This window comes from Argentina anserina, chromosome 1 (genome assembly GCF_933775445.1).
Source record: "Argentina anserina chromosome 1, drPotAnse1.1, whole genome shotgun sequence".
NCBI classification, from domain to species: Eukaryota; Viridiplantae; Streptophyta; class Magnoliopsida; order Rosales; family Rosaceae; genus Argentina; species Argentina anserina.
Window position 1 is genome coordinate 8,621,237 of NC_065872.1, and position 17,441 is coordinate 8,638,677.

A 17,441-nucleotide genomic window follows, 5' to 3' on the forward strand; every position below is an offset into this window, starting at 1 on the left:
GTGTATGCTCTGCGGTAACAAAAACATGTACAACACGGGTCGAAAATACAACTTGGATTGAAACTGTTTAAATATGATCAAATTGTCATGGTTGACCAAATGCACCTCATATACTAGAATCCAAATCAATGCTACAGTAGTATCCCAACTACAACTATGACCAATGTCTTTACAAAGTTCCCATCATTAGCAGAACAGTTGCTTGCTAAGCTAACATGGACTGTGGTATTCAAACAAGAAACAGAAAAAGAATGAAATAATGGTAATGTTACAACAATTTGGCCGTCCACTGTTTCTGGATTGTCATGGTGAATCAATCCATAACATCCCAAGAATGGCCATGGATCTCTTGCCCCTGCCTCTGGCAATTGGTGGCGAGTATGTGAAGGCAGAAGTTAACACAGTCTCTATACCAAATCACTCTGTTTTCCTTTGCCCTTCCCATCGACACTGTTTGAGCCATCATAAGCAGAAAGGAAGAACGTGCTCTGGTTCTTCTGCATAAATCTGCATGACAACCAGTAGTCTTTGAGACAAAGAGCACCTCAAATGTATTGCATTAAGCTAAATTGATGACCAACACCAAAACAATTAAGTGACAAAGTGCACATGTTATTCATGTATTCATCATTAGTACTTAGATAGGGAAACATTAGGTCCTTTCCTAAAAGTGGACATCAAACTACAGATTCTTTAAAACACGATGGAGATCCATCTTCAATTCTTGCCTCAACTCAGTATCCTCTAAAAAAATTCATGGGGTGTAAGAAAGCATTAAAGATACTTGAAACCCAGCTAAAGATAAGAGGACATGGGGTTAAGTAGAGTACATGCCACTGTAGAAAACAAACCAATAATACTTGGACTGAGGCCTGCAAATGTCATCTGAGTACTTATACCTATATCCCTCAGATACATAATAACGCTAAAACAGCACCCATAAACAAACAAAGGTGCAGATAACTGTGTATATATGTATGTTGATGACCCTACATAGGTTTCAACTAATAGTACTGAAACCAAGATAGAGTAAACAGAAATATCTCCAAAATATTAGTTCATTTGGTGTATCCATACTTGAGTAAATCTAGTAAATGTTGTTGTAAGCGGGTCAGTGTTTCCTCCTCAATGTTGACATAGGCCAATAGCTCCGGCAGCTTAACTGCAAAAAAAACCTTAAATTGTCACTATCACCTTAAAATTACAGAATATGACCCAGTTTTACAGACAACTTCATGACACCACCAACCAGCCTCGATTTGACATTATAAAATCAAAATTTATGATGACGAAACAAAAAAAACTGCTTTATAAGCATTTCTAAATATTCAACGTACCAAAAAGTCGTAGTAAATGTTCAGCACCATATATTGTTGACGGAGAGACATCATCTACAACGGTATCATGATACTGTTTGCGTTCCTTTTTGTATAAGAGAATCATTGGCAATGCTTTGTCAAAGTAACATCGTATTCCTCTCAGGACTTCTCCTACAGGATCAGTCAGCCTGTATTCAAGATAAACATTAGTCCATGCCAACGATAGGTCTTTACATATCAGTTCTTCAGACAGACTAAACAGCAAAACCGTTATTCAAATAAAATTGGCTAGAATACGGATAGGAGATCAACTCAAGACTTGGTCAAACATACTTTCCATCTTTCTTTGTCCTGTAGTCGAGGTAGTTTTGCAAAATTTCATCTACAGTTGGAGACCGCGGAAGCTTAACAAGCTGCAGAAACAAATTTCTTCAACAATCAATATCATACTGAAACATGCAAAGCCACCTAAAAGGTCCAATTAATTTCCATTGAGATATGCATTCAAGAATCAGATACATTCAACTACAAAGCTATCATTCTACATGATGGATGATAACCACACGAAGTTGCTGAACTTTTATTAAATATGTACCTTATCCTGCTCACACACAAATTCCCAATCCTCTACCAGTTGCTTTCTTAAGGCCACAGGAATTTGAATCTTCACAAGCTTTTCCAAGGCAGTGTTTTCCTTCTAACAATTATAGAACCCAAAATTAGGCCACAGCTAAAGATATGTCAATAGAAACCTTAAATAATCAAGAAGAATACGGAAGGAAGCTTCCATAATGGAGGAGTATTCAGCTTTGCATTAATAAAGAATTAATGAAAATAAAAACTAAAGTATCACTATTTAACAGAAATTGCTTCTCTGTATTACTGAGTTTCTTATCTCTCCTTTTTTTTTGTTCAATTGGAAAAACTCCGGGCCCACCACTAATAGCGTCCTTAAAGCAGAAGAAAACAAAAATCTAAACAAAAGTTTAATGTTTTTATTATATCAAATGTGAGAAAAATAAACAAAGAAATATAGAAGATGGCAAGTGGGAAACACAGATGGCAACTGAGAGCAAAGCATCTGAAAGAAAACCAGATAATATAAGCAGAAAAAGGAAAAGAAAAAAAAGGAGTGCAATATAGAATTGTACGAGTGTAATTACACATATAAATAGATGATTATACCTCAGCGCCTGAGTCATTCTTTCGCTTCTTCCCTTTGGCAACTGAAATAGATTTTTATATAAGTTCATAAATAAAATACTATACAACCATAATTTTGTTTTTTATCAAAGTTGAAGGACAAGGGATTAGAAAGTAAATTATACCGTTGTTCTTTTGGTCCTCTTTCTCTGCTTTCGCATCTATAGAAATAGAAAATAACTAATATGAGTAGAAGAAAAAAAAATGAAGATGTATATCAAGTTACCAGCAGTAAAACTTCTGACAGAATGAAAGAAAATTCATGACAATGAAGTTTTACAGTTGCATTCCAATAAAAAAAGAGCCAATGACATAATGCTTGAAGAGTCGATCCCCCATTTACCCAAAATGATCCCGGGCTACAGCCAAGGGGATCCTCCCTTGTCATATGACACTAATTTTTATTTTTATTTTGCCATAAGATCAAGATAATAAACTTCCAATTTTGTTAGTTTACCTTGAACAGAAGTTGTACTGAGATCTTTCAATGTAGTCAAGAGTACATTTTTCTTAAATGATTATACTCAGAAGTTTAGTTAATTTCAATTGTATGAGTTTGACCCCAAAATCCCCCCCCCCCACCTGGCCTAAATCGGTACAAATCATGCAGGAGCAGGTTTTGGGTTAAGTATGTAGCTGGTCACATTTCAAAACACGAGTGCATATGGCTACCAACTAACACACACACACACACACACATGTATATACTAGTGCAATGCAGAGTTATAACTTTTTGAAAATGTGCATGTCTGCAACATATACTGGGGCCTCCCAGAGGTAGTGTATAAAAGCAAATAGGAGCAGAACAAACCAGTAGAACTTTTTGGCTTTGTGTGAGCAGAACGTCCTGACTTTGTATTCTTGTCTACGCCTTGTTTCTTGTCAAGAGCTTGCTGCTTCATTATATTCTCTTCAGTGTGCTTCAATATGCGATCCACACCTACCCACTCGTCCCAACTGTTGGCAAGATGTCCAAGCCATAGTAATGATTTCTGTATCCCCTTTTGAAAAGGGTATAACTATTAACGAAAGAAAACAGATAAAGACTACACAGCTCTCAGGTACTCTTTGTGACCACTAAATGATATATGAACATTTTGAAATGGGGTATGGAAATGATTTAGGTTTGTCAAGTTCTGCATACTTTACCTAATTAAAAAGTCTTTCAATCTTAAACGCGAGTAATAATGTTAAATAGAAGTAGAATAAGTTCTAGAGCACACTCACTTTTTATTCCAGCCCTGCAAAACAACATACAAACAACAATTAATATCGTTACTTTGAATACCTAAATCTTGTCATTTCAAAATACAACGGTGGTTTCATATTCATTATCCATGCTCAGAGAAAGAAGTCGAACAACTTACAAGGTAGTGAACAAAGTATCTCCATTCGTTTTTCCTGATCTCTGCCTTCTGAACCTAAAATGTGAAAGCTTAAAGGTGTTTAGTTTACAGGTACAGCAGCATAGAAAGTAAACAAACGCAGAGTATCGCCTCCGTACTGGAGAAACACATCGTCGAAGGTCAAAAGCTTATTCCCTTTGTATACCCTATAAAGCTCGAACATTTTCCTCTATTGACACAAAACCACTTTCTCCATCACTTCATACTAAGCATATTCTAAACGAGCCAAATAAAATTGAACAAAGTATCTATTAGATTATAGATAATTAAGTTATTAAGTTATTACACTACTGCAATCTACTAGAGTACTAATTCGGTCCCCTGAATATTTAAACATACATAACTCATCCCGAAAACAAATGTAACAGTAAAGATCTTGCATCAATTTTACAGCATAAGGTTAAAATCAGTTCTGAGTTGAATTTCTTAATGATTTCAGGCTAGAATTGTGAACAAACAAACAAACAAATAAACAAGAAAATTAACACACTAATAGCTTTAAAGATCTTTCATTTTCTTTATTTCTTATAAAATTAAAATAAAAACTAACAAATCAGTAAATCAGAGACTTGAAGACTAAAAATCTCAAACCCTAGCCGCAAATTCCAAACCAGTTCCACCACTAATTCCGCAGCTAGAGCAAAACAAAGAACAAGAAAGAGAGCACAATTAGGAAAGCTAGGGCAGAAAGATAAAGAAGACGGAGATTGGGGAAAGAGAGAAGAGCGAGAGGTAGGCTTGCCTTGGCTTCGTAGATGCGAGGGCCATGGTAGGCGAGGATCTTCTCGCCCTCGGAGTAGAGGCTGGAGTTGGAGGGCTTGGCGTTGCCGCCGCTGGAGGCGTCGCCGTCGGTGGCGGAGTCGTCTCTGGAGGAGTTGCCCATTGTGGGAGAACACAGAGACGGAGGTGGTTTTGCTCTCAGAGACACCGAGGATGATGAGAGCGTGGCTACTTTGACGGTTCAAAATTTGTAGAGGATGTCACAAATGGTCACGTTAATATTCCTCCCCCTTTATTTACTTTTTACTGTTTTTGTCCTGGTGGCTTTAAATTTATTTACTTGGGAATTTACCACTGTTTTTTTTCATATTAGGATTATTAGGAGAGGAAGTTAATATGAATTATCCGAATCAGGACTAATTTTTGTTTGTTTTTATAATATGCTTAAAGCACTATCAGTAAAGTAATCATGGAATTACTCAATTTCGAGTGATTCACAATTGAGTGACAGAGCTACGTGTTTTGTATCATTATTATACCATTTGTATCATTGACGATATGAGATTATATTTGATTGTTAAACGCTCGCATACCATTGATATATTAGTCTTATCGAGTTATGTGTATATAACAAATTAGGGTGATGGTGACACATGATTAAATGAATCAGGCAGTGACTAATTTAACGTGTGATTTTTTTTTAAATGGTTATTCTTGCAAGAATCGAAGTAAGATAGTTGACAGGGTGGTGAGATATATAAACACATCCCTTCCCAAAGAGAATGGTTTGAACACAAAACTCATGTTGGAAAGGATGTGTTAATATCAAGAAATGGGCACATACTTTATAGCATCACCCAATTTGTAAACCCTAATATCCATTTCTAGGCAAGTAAACAAGACTTGAAGATCTGGACGATCAACAGGTCAGCATGTTTCATTTTAATGTGAGATTATTGATTCAAAGTAAGATTCAGGATACTTCTGCTAAAATAAATAAGCATTGCACTGTTGAACTTGGTCGTATGCTACAACAATTGGCTATCTAACTGGGGTTTCAGGACCAGCCTCAGACTCTGGACATAAGTACTGTGCTACTCATAATCGTCATGCACAAACATTTGATGGCAATTCTCAACAGTGCTCTAAGAATTTTATTTTATTTTGGACAAGAACATTACTCTAAGATGAGTGAAAATTATTTAGCAGATTTACTAGTCCAAGTATAAACTACAATATACACCATCACACCATAGATGATTCATCAATGAGTTGCTTCACAAACTCTAACTTCTCTTCATCATCCAAAGTAAGAAAAAAATCAGCATTCCAAGAATTAGCCATAAGTAGTCTTAAGGCTTTCACCCGAACAGTAATAGAAAGCCCCAACTTTATAAGCTCAGACCGTAACTGACCTGCTCTGATATCTTTGGATTGCTGGGCTCCATTCTGATCTTTGGATTGCGGAGACTCGTTGACATCTTTTGGTTGCAGGGGCTCATTGTTATCTTTCGACTGCAGATTTTCGATTAGCACTTGCATTTGCTTCTTTGAAGTTTGCATCATTCCCATAAGTGACGCAGCAGCATTGTTAAACGAAGCATCTAAATCATCATCTTTTCTTCTGCTATTTCTTCGGGGGGAACGGGTACAATTGGCTTCTTTGTTTGTTGAGATTCGGTCAACAGACCTTGAGTTAGTATCTTCCTCTATTCCCAGGTCACTTGACTCAACCTCATCATTGTTAATCCTCTCCGATGCTTCATTTTGAGCTTGAGATGCTTTTACATTTGTGTTGTCAGCTCCAAATATATGGGCAAGTCTATCATAAAGTGGAAAATGTTTATATCTCCACTTCCTTGCCTCCTTATGATGCTACAGTTCAAATAAACAAAAATTAAACGAAAAGTAACACATCAGTTATCAGTTGAGACTTCATTTATGGACTGCTATTTCACACGTAAATACTATATTAGGCTATTTAGCATATGGAATTCAAATAGTACCTGAACAAAGCCTTTCCATGATTCTTCACATTCAACCACCACACAATTGGTTCTATCATTCCACCCAAACCCACTGTTGAGTATGTCACACACTGTTCTGAATCCCTTCTTCAGCTTTTTAAGTTTTGACTCAATGTGTGGATAAGCTTTCAGTCCTGATACTGGACACAAATTGCACAGAGCATTTTCTATTAGTGTCAATGTTCGACATGTGAAAGTTCTATTATGGAAATGATGACCTTTTGCAACTAGATCCTCTAAGATGCCTAAAAGTTTATCCTCCTCCTCCCCGGTCCATTTACGCCTTCTCCCTTTTCTCTTTGTCTCCTTGATAGGATGAGTACCTCCCATACAATCTTCTCTTCTCTTACTTGGTAGTGTATGAGATTGATCTGTGTCCTTGGTTGTTGAGACTTGTTCAACAGCCTTCGAACAAGCATCTTTTGAAGTCCCAAAGCTTGTTGTGTTAAACTCAATGCAGTTCATCTTCTCAACCATATAAGCTGGTATTGGGTTTGTTTTCCCAATAAGGTGGCCCATTTGAAATATATAAATAAGTCTATCAAAAAGTGGAAAAGATTTTCCCCTCCACTTATCTGCCCCCTTATGATGCTACAGGTTTAATAAACAAGTATCAGCCTGAATATAATCCAAACTTAAGATTAGCAGGTGAAACATATGCAGTTATTTGAAAGTTTACTTAATAGATCCTAAATGACAATAAAATAAAAATTACTCATGTTAGGCTTATCAGTGAGTCATAAAGTTAAGATTATCACACGATCATACCTTAACATATCTTTTCCATGTTTCAGTGTCAACCTCCACACATTTCATCTCATTGTTCCAACTAAAGCCCTCTGTGTTGAGCATGTCACATACAATACTGCATTCCTGTTTCCACTTTTTAATCTTTGACTCAACATGCGGCCTAACTTTCAGTCCTGAGTTTGGACATAATTTGGACAAGGCATCTTCTATTAGAGCTGACGTACCAGATCTGAAAGTACCTTTTTCGTAACGATGACCCTTTGCAACTAGATCCTCTAGAATACCTAAAAGTGCGTCTTCCTCCTCCTTGGTCCACCTACGTCTGCTCCTTATAATTGGCTCATCGGTATGACTACTACCTCCTGTATCATCTTCTCTCCTCCTCCTTTTTTCTGGGGAAGAAGAACAATCTGTTTGCTTGGTAATTAATTGTTCAGCTGACCTTGGACAAGTGTCTTCTTCTATCCCAATGTCAGTAGAATTAATCTCAAAACAGTTGATCTCCTCAAGTATTTCAGCTGGTCTTGAGCTTGTTTTTACAGTTTCACAGTCCACATCAAATATCTGAGCAAGTCTGTCAAAATTTGGAAAATGTTTTCCGACTTTTCCCCTCCACTTATCTGCCTCCCTTTGATTCTGCAGTTTTCAATAAATAAACGTAACCTTTAAAAGTCAAAGATATGCAACAAGTTGACACTTCACTCCTATATTCTAAACATCAATAGAAAAGTATACAAGACTAATTAGTAGTGAAACTGTGAAAGTAAGATTATCATACCTGAACATAGGCTTTCCATGTTTCTCCACTGTCAACCTCTACACATTTCATCACATCATTCCAGCCGAACCCAGTTCTGCTCAGCATGTCACATACTATGCTGCATTCCCTTTTCCACTCCTTAACTTTTGATTCAATATGTCTAGCTTCCAGCCCTGAGGCAGGACATAAACGACGCAAGGCATTTTCTATTCGAGAAAATGTATTAGCCCTGAAAGTACCATTATCATAAAGCAGACCCTTTGCAACTAGATCCTCTAGAATTCTTAAAACTGCATCCTCCTCCTCCTTGGTCCAGAAATCTCTGCTACTCTTTGCATCTGTTTCATTGATATGACTGCTACCTCTTGTGCTAGCATCTCTCCTCCTCTTACTTGGTGAGGAATGAGATAGATCTGTTTGCTTAGTTGTGACTTGGTCAACTGACTTTGGAGAAATGTTTTTCTCTATCTCATAGTCAGTTGTATCAACATCGAAACAGTTCAACTCCTCTGTATCAGGTGAAGTTTGACACCTTTCTCCGGGTTTACAGTCTGCTTTGAATATATAACCAAGCCTATCATAAAGTGGAAACAATTTACCCCTCCACCCATCTGCTTCCTTGTGATGCTACAAATTTAATTATCAACCCTTAGTAATTATATAAATGTACGTTGAAGGTCAATATGTATGTTACAGTAAATTCAACACTTCATTAATGCGCAATTTTCTGAGAAAAGGGACCATAGCAGATGCTGAAGTTGATATCATACCTTAAGATAAGCTTTCCATGTCTTTTCAGTATCAACCATCACACATTTCTTTTCATTGTTCCATTTGAACCCAGCTTTGTTCACCATTTCATAAACTATATGGAACTGCCTCTTCAATATTTTCATTTTTGACTCAATGTGTGGTTTAGCTTTCAGGCCACAATCTGGAAACAACTTATGCAAGGCATTTTCTACTTGACTCAACGTACCACTTTTGAAAGTACCATTCTCATGACGATAACCCTTTGTGACTAGGTCCTCTAGGATGCCTAATAATGCAGACTCCTCCTCTTTGGTCCATATCCGTCTATTCCCTTTTTTATTTGTCTCATTGAGTTGACTACTATCCATTCCTACAAAGTCCTGGTGGAGAACAACCGACATTTAACCATAACAGTGAATAAAAAAATGAAATTAAAACAACATAATTATGAATACGTCTGAGTATGATTAGTAGATCTTTAAATTCAGCATGGCATGAAACTTTCTTATTTCCTTCTTGGTCTAACTGATAAAAAAACAGCAATATAGTTTGCAGAGTGAAATCATCATGTTAAGATTATGTTAATTCTATTTTTGATGAGAAAAATCCGAACCCGTCTTCTTTTTTTCTTTTCTTTTTTTCCGATAGTTTAGTTGCTATTTTTAGCTGTCTCTTTAGTACGCCTACTTGCCTCTAATATGTTGCTTGTACCTTATCCAGCTGAGAAGAAAATTCCCGATCATCAATGAATTGCTTCTTTAATTTCGGAGGAATTTGAATCTTGCCAAGTTTTCCCAACACAACAGCATCCTAATAATTACAGAGCTCAGAATTAGCACACCATTAAAGAAATGACCATATGAACAATTTAATATGAATTTTAAGATCTACACAAGGAAGCATTTATCTCCAGTAGGTAAACAAATGCAGATCGAATTTCGTTGACAAAAAACAAATGGATAAGATGAGTTATTTAATCATCCAGATAGCAACAAAAGCCCATTATAAAGCAGAGGAAATGTATCCATGTGTTTGTTGTTCCTCATTATTAAATTCAATTAGTAAGGCCAGTGCTTATATGCATCCTCACAAGATTTCTGTATACCATCCTATGGGAAAACATGTCAGGCAAGAACATGGGCAAATGATATGCAAAGTAGTATAGCGGTCTAATTGATGCCAGACCTCACTGCAGTCATTCTTTCGCTTCTTCCCTTCTGCCACTGCAATAAATATTAATATTAGCAAACTAAGAGAGACCTCGTTTTTTTTTTCACAGGCATATCTTTAATAATAAATCCAATTTAAGGAATCAAAATATAAATTGTACCACTACTCTCTTCCCCTCTTTTTTCACTTTTGCATTAGAAAGTGAACGTACAGGTACTAGTATGAACATAACAAACAGAAAGAAGCATTCCTAACAAGTTGCCAAAGGCCCGCAAAAATATTAAGGAAAATTATGATCCTACATTCTATACATGGCTGGCCACATGAATACCAGCCCTTGCCCCCTGTACTGCTGGCCCTATTTGCTTTAATTTATATCTATATTTTAGACCGTTTCAGTGTGTTTCAGTAGGAGTAAGAATATCATCATAATTTGGTCGGGGAACTATCATTTTGGAAGTAAACACAAGCAAAGTGAACAACAATGGTTAACAAAGTGCAACTGCTTGCATCATGACAAAACGACAGAAACAGAGCTAGTCTTGTCTTTAACAAATTAATCCTCCCCATGTGCCGAGAGAAAATTGTCTATTGGACAATTTAAGTTCATATCAAATATGATCACCTTCTGGTGTACAAATACAACAGAGAAGCATATATAGAAAGATAAAACCGCTATCGAAGCATTTGAGGAACCAATGCTAAAACAAAAGGAGGAAAAGCTAACCAGCAGAACTGTTTGGCTTCATTTGAGTCGAACATCCAGAAATTGTAATTATGTCCCGTTTCTTGTTAAGAGCTTGTTGCTTCATTAAATTCTTTTCATTATGTTTCAACAGCTGATCCACACCTACCCATTCGTCCCATCTGCTGGAAAGATATCCAAGCGATAGTAATGATTACTGTAACCCTTTAAAAAAAGGGAAAACCGTTTCAATGGAAGTGTATAAATCCCAATTTAACTTTCATAGGCAAAACATATTATACATGAACAACTTCGCAACGGATAAAAGGGTACTTTATTCTAGAATCAGAAAAGACAGCCCACGATTTAAATTTGATTCAGGTGTGATAAAATAGTATGATGAAAACTATTATATGGAGTATGATGGGAGCTAATATAATTATTATTAACCACAAACTTTCATTTTAGTTATGGCAGTGCTCTTCTATCCTGGTAAAGTTATCGTACAAAGGGGAATGTGTGTGTACATATATCTGTTAGAGTTCTAGTGTCCTTGATTGAAACTACAGCCAGATAACCAAACAGCTCAATAGCTGCAATTCAAATTGCCGATATCCAGCGTACCACTATAAAATTTATCCCAACTACATTTCTGTTTCACTCGATCGTGTTGTGTGTGTGTGTGTACGAGTGAGAAGGCTCTAATTCAGCAATGTTTACCTCGTCAGCTTTAAATTGTACGCTTTGAAAAAATAACAAGGTGGATAGAACAGGAAACATACACTTTATTCCAGCCCTGCAAAACACCAAATGCAGCAGCAATTAAAATCACAACAATCAGCAAAGTAGTTGCTCAATGCTGTCGTAACTATACGAACTACTTTAAACCAAGTTCTTAGAGACAGAGGAGCAATTCGACTTACAACGTAGTGCACAAAGTACTTCCACTCGTTTTTTCTCAGCTCCACCTTCTGAACTTGTGTACAATGTAATCAGCTCAATTCGTTTTAGATCAATTCCCAAACGAAATAGCTACTTCAGAGTTCACACACAGCAGAATAAGAACCAACCGGAACTACAGTGAATCAAATTATATCATTTATCAATTAGACTGAATTATTCATCCAAATTGCAACCACAGAGTTGAAGATGTTGCCTGTCAAAAATTAGGTGCTATCTAACAATTAGAGGTAACAATTCCAGATCAAAACTGAAGATAGAAATGGATCAAGAGTCAAAATCCAGCCCTAGAATAAGATTCAAATGCGAAGAAAATAGAGAGAATTGGGAGAAGAAAAGTGGGAGTTCAGATGAGATAAGAGGGAGGTTGGAGAAGAGAGGGGGAGGAGAGGTGCCTCGTAGATGCGAGTGTTGTGGAAGGCGAGGACCTTCTCGCCGGCGGAGAAGACGGGAGCGTCGCCGTGGAAGGAGGCGGAGTCGTCCGTCGAAGAGTTCCCCTTATTTTTTTTGTAGACCAATTGTTGACCGCGGGAGATAGGATCCGACTTGGCACTTCAATACCGGGGAAATTCCAAATCTAACCTAAACTGTGGATTTTACAATTTCCGAAAACTAGAAAATTCAAAAATCAATGACCAAGCTAAATGGGTCTAGTGTACGCCTGACTCATTGCGACATTTGAGCTATTTACCTGATAAGAAAACACTGATCAACCACTCGAAGGTACGTCTCTTTTCAAGAGATAACACAGCGACCATTGGCGTAGCCACCAGAGCCGGCTCTGCACACGTGCAAAGAGCTCACTTGCACATGGTCATAAAATTTTAAGGCCATAAATTTTTTTAATTTCTCCTTTTTCTATTGAATGAAAATGATGGGTATTTCACTTTCTCAACCTTTTTGTATTTGAGACATCTCACTTTCTCGACATGCTCTCCTTTTTCTTTTTTTTATTATTTTCTTCGAGCCACTTACTTTTTTCTTTCTCCTTTCTCACTTCGCCGCCCTCATTTCATATTCTTTTTTTCTTTCTTCTTTCTCACTTCGCAGCCCTCATTTCCTCTTCTTCTTTTCTTTCTTCTTTCTCAATTCGCCACACTGATCTCATCTCAAATCTCATCCACTACAAGTCAAGCATCACCACTCATCGATTCAGGTAAGATAGGTCGATCAACTCGATTGTATTTATAGATTGATTGATTGATCATATTTGCATGAGTACCGGTTATTAATTGTTTACATTTGGAATTTCAATTTGCAAGATTGTGGTGGTTTGGTGTTCAAGCGTTTTGAGAACTGAGGCAATTGGAACTTGGGAGGAGCAGCGGCTGTGAGTAAATCAGGTTTTCTTATTCAAACTGAGTTCTTGAATAATTCAATTTAGAAACATGCTTCCTAAAAGAAAAGATTTATGTGGCCATGCAAAACGCATGAAGAAGAAAAAAGAAGTCAAGTTAGTTAAGTCTTTGCCACGTATTGATACATTTATGAAAAGAAAAGAAAAAGGTGTAGGTGGATCTTTGGTTAATGAACAATCAGAAGAGCACATGGAAGATATTGTGGAAGAACACACTAATGGCAATGAAATTGTAGATGATTTGGGTCATGATACAACTGAGAATGATGCAGAGCATAATAATAATGTAAATCATGCAGATGAGACTTCGGTGAATATTTTTGATCCTAGAGTTTGGGATGCCTTAGATAAAAAGCTAGTAGATTTATTGGTAGAAAAGGGTCCTCTTAGAGATCTTTCCATAGAAAGTGGCCCGCCAGACAAGTTAAATAGACGTTTTAGTTCAAGATTCTACACTCGATATTTAGGGAATGGAGAGAAGTATGATAGAGAGTGGTTTGTGTACTCAAAGGAACTTAATAAAGTTTTTTGTTTTTGTTGCAAGTTGTTTAAAAGGGGGCCAATGCGGGGTCGCTAGTAAATTATGGATACAATGATTGGGGTCATCTTGGTAGAAGACTTAAGGAGCATGAAATGAGTGTTGATCATCTCATTACTGCAAATACTTGGACTGATTTGCGTATTAGATTACAAAAGCATGAAACTATTGATAAAGCTTATCAAGACCAGATTAGAAAAGAGAAAGAACATTGGAGGAATGTATTGAAAAGAATAATTGCAATTGTGAAATTTCTCGCTAAATATAACTTAGCTTTTCGTGGAACTAATGAGAGGCTTTATCAATCTAATAATGGTCTCTTTCTTGGCCTAGTTGAAATGGGGGCAGAATTTGATGAAGTAATTGAGGAGCATTGTCGGCGAATTACTAATGCTGAAATTCATCATCATTATCTTGGACACAACATTCAAAATGAGTTGTTGCAAATGATAGCTCTTGAGATCAAGGCTAAAATTATAAAGACAATCAAAGATGCTGAATATTTCTCTGTGATTCTTGATTGCACACCGGATATTAGTCATCAAGAGCAAATGTCATTGATACTTAGATGTGTCAATGTTTCAAAAAGTCCAATACAAATTGAAGAGTTCTTTTTAGAATTCTTAAATGTTCATGACACTTCTGGTCGAGGGCTATTTGAAGAGTTATTAGCTGTGATACAGTCACTAGATCTTGATATCAATAATGTGAGAGAACAAGGGTATGATAATGGGTCAAACATGAAAGGAAAACACCAAGGGGTGCAAAAAAAGTTACTAGATATCAATCCTAGAGCTTTATACACTCCTTGTGGTTGTCATTGTTTGAACCTAACCATTTGTGATGTGGCAAATTCTTGTACAAAAGCAGTTGATTTTTTTGGAGTGTTACAACACCTTTATACCTTATTTGCAGGTTTGTCTAACTTAACTCTTTATGATGTAGCAAAGTTTTCATATAGAAAATCAGATGTTTTTTAGAGATTTATAATGTGTTTATATCTTATTTACAGGTTCTACAAAGAGATGGCAGTTCCTAAAAGACAATGTTAAAGGGTTCACTCTGAAATCATTATCCACCACGCGTTGGGAGAGTCGTATTGAGAGTGTGAAGCCTCTACGATTCAATGCTATTGAAATAAAAGAAGCATTACTTCAACTGGCTGAAGCTGACAAATATCCCAAAATAAAAAGTGGTGCAAAATCAATTGCCACTAATGAGCTAGGTGACTTTGAGTTCTTGCTGAGCATGGTGATCTGGTATGAAATCTTGTTTGCTTTTAATAAGGTTAGCAAAATGCTACAATCTGATGACATGCAAATAAGTGTTGCTATTAGTGAGGTAAAAGGTCTAATTGCTTGGCTAGATAGATTTAGAGAAAATGGCTTCAAGGAAGCAATCATTACCACTAAGGAAATTGCTGATACCTTAAATGTTGCTCAAGTTTTTCCAGAAAAGCATATAATTCATAGTAAGAAATTTTTTGATGAAAGAGCCGATGAGCCATTACCATCATCTTGTGGTGAAGAATATTTTAGAGTGCATTATTTCTTATTCCTTGTGGATCAGGCTAAGGGATAATTGCAGAGAAGGTTTGAACAATATCAACAATATGATGATATCTTTGGATTTTTATTTACTTCAGAAACTTTGAATTCCTTAGATAATATTGATTTAAGAGCTGCTTGCATTCATCTTGAGGATGTTTTGAGACATGGAGAGAGTTCAGATATTGATGGGGAAGACTTGTTCAGAGAGCTGAAACTTTTGAGGGAAATATTACCTAGAGTAAGTATGACAGCTTGTGATATATTGAATTTCTTACAAGAGAGGAATACTTTCCCGGTGATCAGACTTGCATATCGAATATTGTTAACTATTCCTGTTACTGTTGCTTCAGCTGAGAGAAGTTTTTCCAAGTTAAAGCTATTAAAGTCTTATTTGCGATCAACTATGTCACAAGAAAGATTAAATGGACTTGCTTTGATTTCGATTGAGAATGATTATCTTGGGAAAATCAATTGTGATAAACTGATTGATGATTTTGCTGCTAAGAATGCAAGGAGATGGATTTTCAAATGAGCATAGATGATGCTGAGTATGTGAAAGGTTTTCAATGAAGCATATTTTTGTAACCATTTAGCATCTTTTGCAAGGATATCTAATGATATTTTGATGTTATGTAATTAACATTTGAGTTTATATTATCCGTTTGTTAAATTTTTTTTTCATAGAATAAAATTTAGAGGGCCACATTTTAATTTTCGCACAGGGCCGCTGAAAAATTTGAGACGGCCCTGGTAGCCACACTAGGATCAGAGGGGTCCAATGACCCTCCTCAATTTTTAAACTTTAGCATGATTTGTTGAAATATTTGATATTAGCATTTCAATATTGTATTTTATTGATTTTAGTATAAATTTTGATCCTGACATAAAGTTAAAGTCATATGATTAAGTAATTTTATCATAAATCCCCAATATCCACACAGTTCTTAAATTTTTTTATCATCATTAGTCAATGAATATATAATATTTCATATATACTTTGTGTACACATATATGTTAATTGATATATGTAATTTTTTCAACAATTAATTAATATGAAAGTTCATTTTATTTTTATGCGAATGAATTATTATACCCATAGAACTCTAATTAATTTAGAATCGGTAAAAAAATTTCAATTATTACATTATGTTTACTTTTAAACTTTGACCCTCTTAAATTATGTTTCTAACTACGCTACTCACAGCGACCCTCCTAATACCAGGAGAATCATGACGGCGTGCGCCTCATATTGTATGCTAGGTTATAAGTCTAGCCCCGTTGGTTGATTTGGTTCAAGCCCCCTGGATGAATTGTCAATTCAATCAATTTTGTTATTTTTAATTTCATTAGCACAATTTGGTCAGGGTTTTAATTGCAATTCGTTAGGTCAATATCATTTTTGATTGTCAAGTCATTTATTTGATTATATATTGATATTGTAGTTTCAATTACATTGTTTGGTAATACTGTATGGAAAATGGTCTATGCTTTTTAATTGATAAATACAGAACCACACATACATCAACTTCCCAAGTCACCCATATATATGATGACTGAATGACCGTCATATCTGACAATGTAATGAGAAAGAAACGAATCACATTTGAATAATGATTTGATATGTGAGTATATACTAACAGAGTGACAGATATGGTAGATAGAAGCACTGTAAATTATCAAAAATTAAAAAAAATAAAGAATTTTTCTTGGTCTACGTAGATAACAGAATAGTCATTGATGTATGTTATCTGTAAGCTTGTTTCCGGTACCGGGACTTGGCCCTGAGTTCTTAATCCCTCCCAAGGTCTTGACATTGGTAGCTTTATTTCCTGTACCAGGGCTCGGGCCGGCCTTTATCCCTCCAAGTATATCTGCATTCGTAAATGAGTTTCCTGTACCAGGGCTAGGGCCAGAATCCTTAATCCCTCCAAGTGTATCAACGGTGGTAAATTTGTTTCCCACGCCAGGGCTAGGGCCGGAAACCTTTCTTCCTCCAAGAGTACGCTGGTCGGTGAACTTGTTCCCTTGACCAGGGCTAGGACCCGATCCCTTGATCGATCCGAGACATAAGCCATCAGAGAAACCCTCAAATGCTCCACGACACAAGTTGCGATGCTTAGTTATATCAAAATGTCGAGCTCCTGCTGCAAGAAATGTAGAGTTGAGCAAAAGAAGAACTAAAAGGAAACCGAGGCATTTGGTTGTCATCTTGGAGAGAGAGGCGAAAGGGTTCTGCAGTGCTA

The 17,441-nt window shown here is 36.4% G+C and overlaps 4 protein-coding genes across 8 annotated transcripts; 1 reads left to right on the plus strand and 3 right to left on the minus strand.

Annotated features, from left to right (window-relative positions):
* Positions 1–52: 52 nt before the first annotated feature.
* LOC126784616 (protein MRG1) lies at positions 53–4,880 on the minus strand. The gene is made up of 11 exons (XM_050510093.1): positions 4,671–4,880; positions 3,890–3,943; positions 3,750–3,763; positions 3,334–3,479; positions 2,648–2,683; positions 2,505–2,545; positions 1,915–2,016; positions 1,653–1,732; positions 1,338–1,507; positions 1,078–1,162; positions 53–507 (listed from the first exon to the last, which is right to left on the minus strand). The coding sequence occupies exons 1-11, from the start codon at positions 4,809–4,811 to the stop codon at positions 408–410; spliced, it is 969 nt and encodes a 322-aa protein (XP_050366050.1). The 5' UTR covers positions 4,812–4,880; the 3' UTR covers positions 53–407.
* Positions 4,881–5,819: 939 nt separating this feature from the next.
* Positions 5,820–11,855, minus strand: LOC126782612 (uncharacterized). Of its 5 annotated transcripts, none has more exons than XM_050507892.1 (10): positions 11,717–11,855; positions 11,576–11,589; positions 10,836–11,010; positions 10,124–10,161; positions 9,650–9,748; positions 8,956–9,318; positions 8,204–8,812; positions 7,444–8,061; positions 6,655–7,266; positions 5,820–6,523 (listed from the first exon to the last, which is right to left on the minus strand). In XM_050507892.1, exons 3-10 carry the CDS (start codon positions 10,918–10,920, stop codon positions 5,894–5,896), a joined length of 3,054 nt encoding a protein of 1,017 aa, XP_050363849.1. In that variant the 5' UTR covers positions 10,921–11,010; positions 11,576–11,589; positions 11,717–11,855; the 3' UTR covers positions 5,820–5,893. The 5 variants fall into 5 exon arrangements, with proteins under 5 accessions (XP_050363849.1, XP_050363865.1, XP_050363858.1 ...); XM_050507908.1 differs by having other exon boundaries at positions 10,836–10,975; positions 11,717–11,797; XM_050507901.1 differs by having other exon boundaries at positions 10,836–11,015; positions 11,574–11,589; positions 11,717–11,770.
* Positions 11,856–13,183: 1,328 nt separating this feature from the next.
* On the plus strand, positions 13,184–15,730 carry LOC126801207 (uncharacterized). The gene is made up of 4 exons (XM_050528683.1): positions 13,184–13,602; positions 13,728–14,563; positions 14,661–15,170; positions 15,294–15,730. Exons 1-4 carry the CDS (start codon positions 13,184–13,186, stop codon positions 15,728–15,730), a joined length of 2,202 nt encoding a protein of 733 aa, XP_050384640.1.
* A 965-nt stretch (positions 15,731–16,695) lies between these two features.
* LOC126797107 (uncharacterized) lies at positions 16,696–17,441 on the minus strand. Its single transcript, XM_050523785.1, has one exon. The coding sequence runs from the start codon at positions 17,404–17,406 to the stop codon at positions 16,930–16,932; it is 477 nt and encodes a 158-aa protein (XP_050379742.1). The 5' UTR covers positions 17,407–17,441; the 3' UTR covers positions 16,696–16,929.

Coding starts and splice junctions, on each gene's coding strand:
- LOC126784616 (XM_050510093.1), bottom strand. CDS start 4,811: ATGGGCAACTCCTCCAGAGACGACTCCGCCACCGACGGCGACGCCTCC. Junction 1,508..1,652: donor AGGACAAAGAAAGATGGAAA/GTATGTTTGACC, acceptor TCTTGAATACAG/GCTGACTGATCCTGTAGGAG. Junction 1,163..1,337: donor ACATTTACTACGACTTTTTG/GTACGTTGAATA, acceptor TTTTTTTTGCAG/TTAAGCTGCCGGAGCTATTG.
- LOC126797107 (XM_050523785.1), bottom strand. CDS start 17,406: ATGACAACCAAATGCCTCGGTTTCCTTTTAGTTCTTCTTTTGCTCAAC.
- LOC126782612 (XM_050507892.1), bottom strand. CDS start 10,920: ATGAAGCAACAAGCTCTTAACAAGAAACGGGACATAATTACAATTTCT. Junction 9,749..10,123: donor GAAAGAATGACTGCAGTGAG/GTCTGGCATCAA, acceptor TGTAATTATTAG/GATGCTGTTGTGTTGGGAAA. Junction 8,813..8,955: donor CATGGAAAGCTTATCTTAAG/GTATGATATCAA, acceptor TTAAATTTGTAG/CATCACAAGGAAGCAGATGG.
- LOC126801207 (XM_050528683.1), top strand. CDS start 13,184: ATGAAGAAGAAAAAAGAAGTCAAGTTAGTTAAGTCTTTGCCACGTATT. Junction 13,603..13,727: donor GGAGAGAAGTATGATAGAGA/GTGGTTTGTGTA, acceptor TCTTGGTAGAAG/ACTTAAGGAGCATGAAATGA. Junction 14,564..14,660: donor CCTTTATACCTTATTTGCAG/GTTTGTCTAACT, acceptor TCTTATTTACAG/GTTCTACAAAGAGATGGCAG.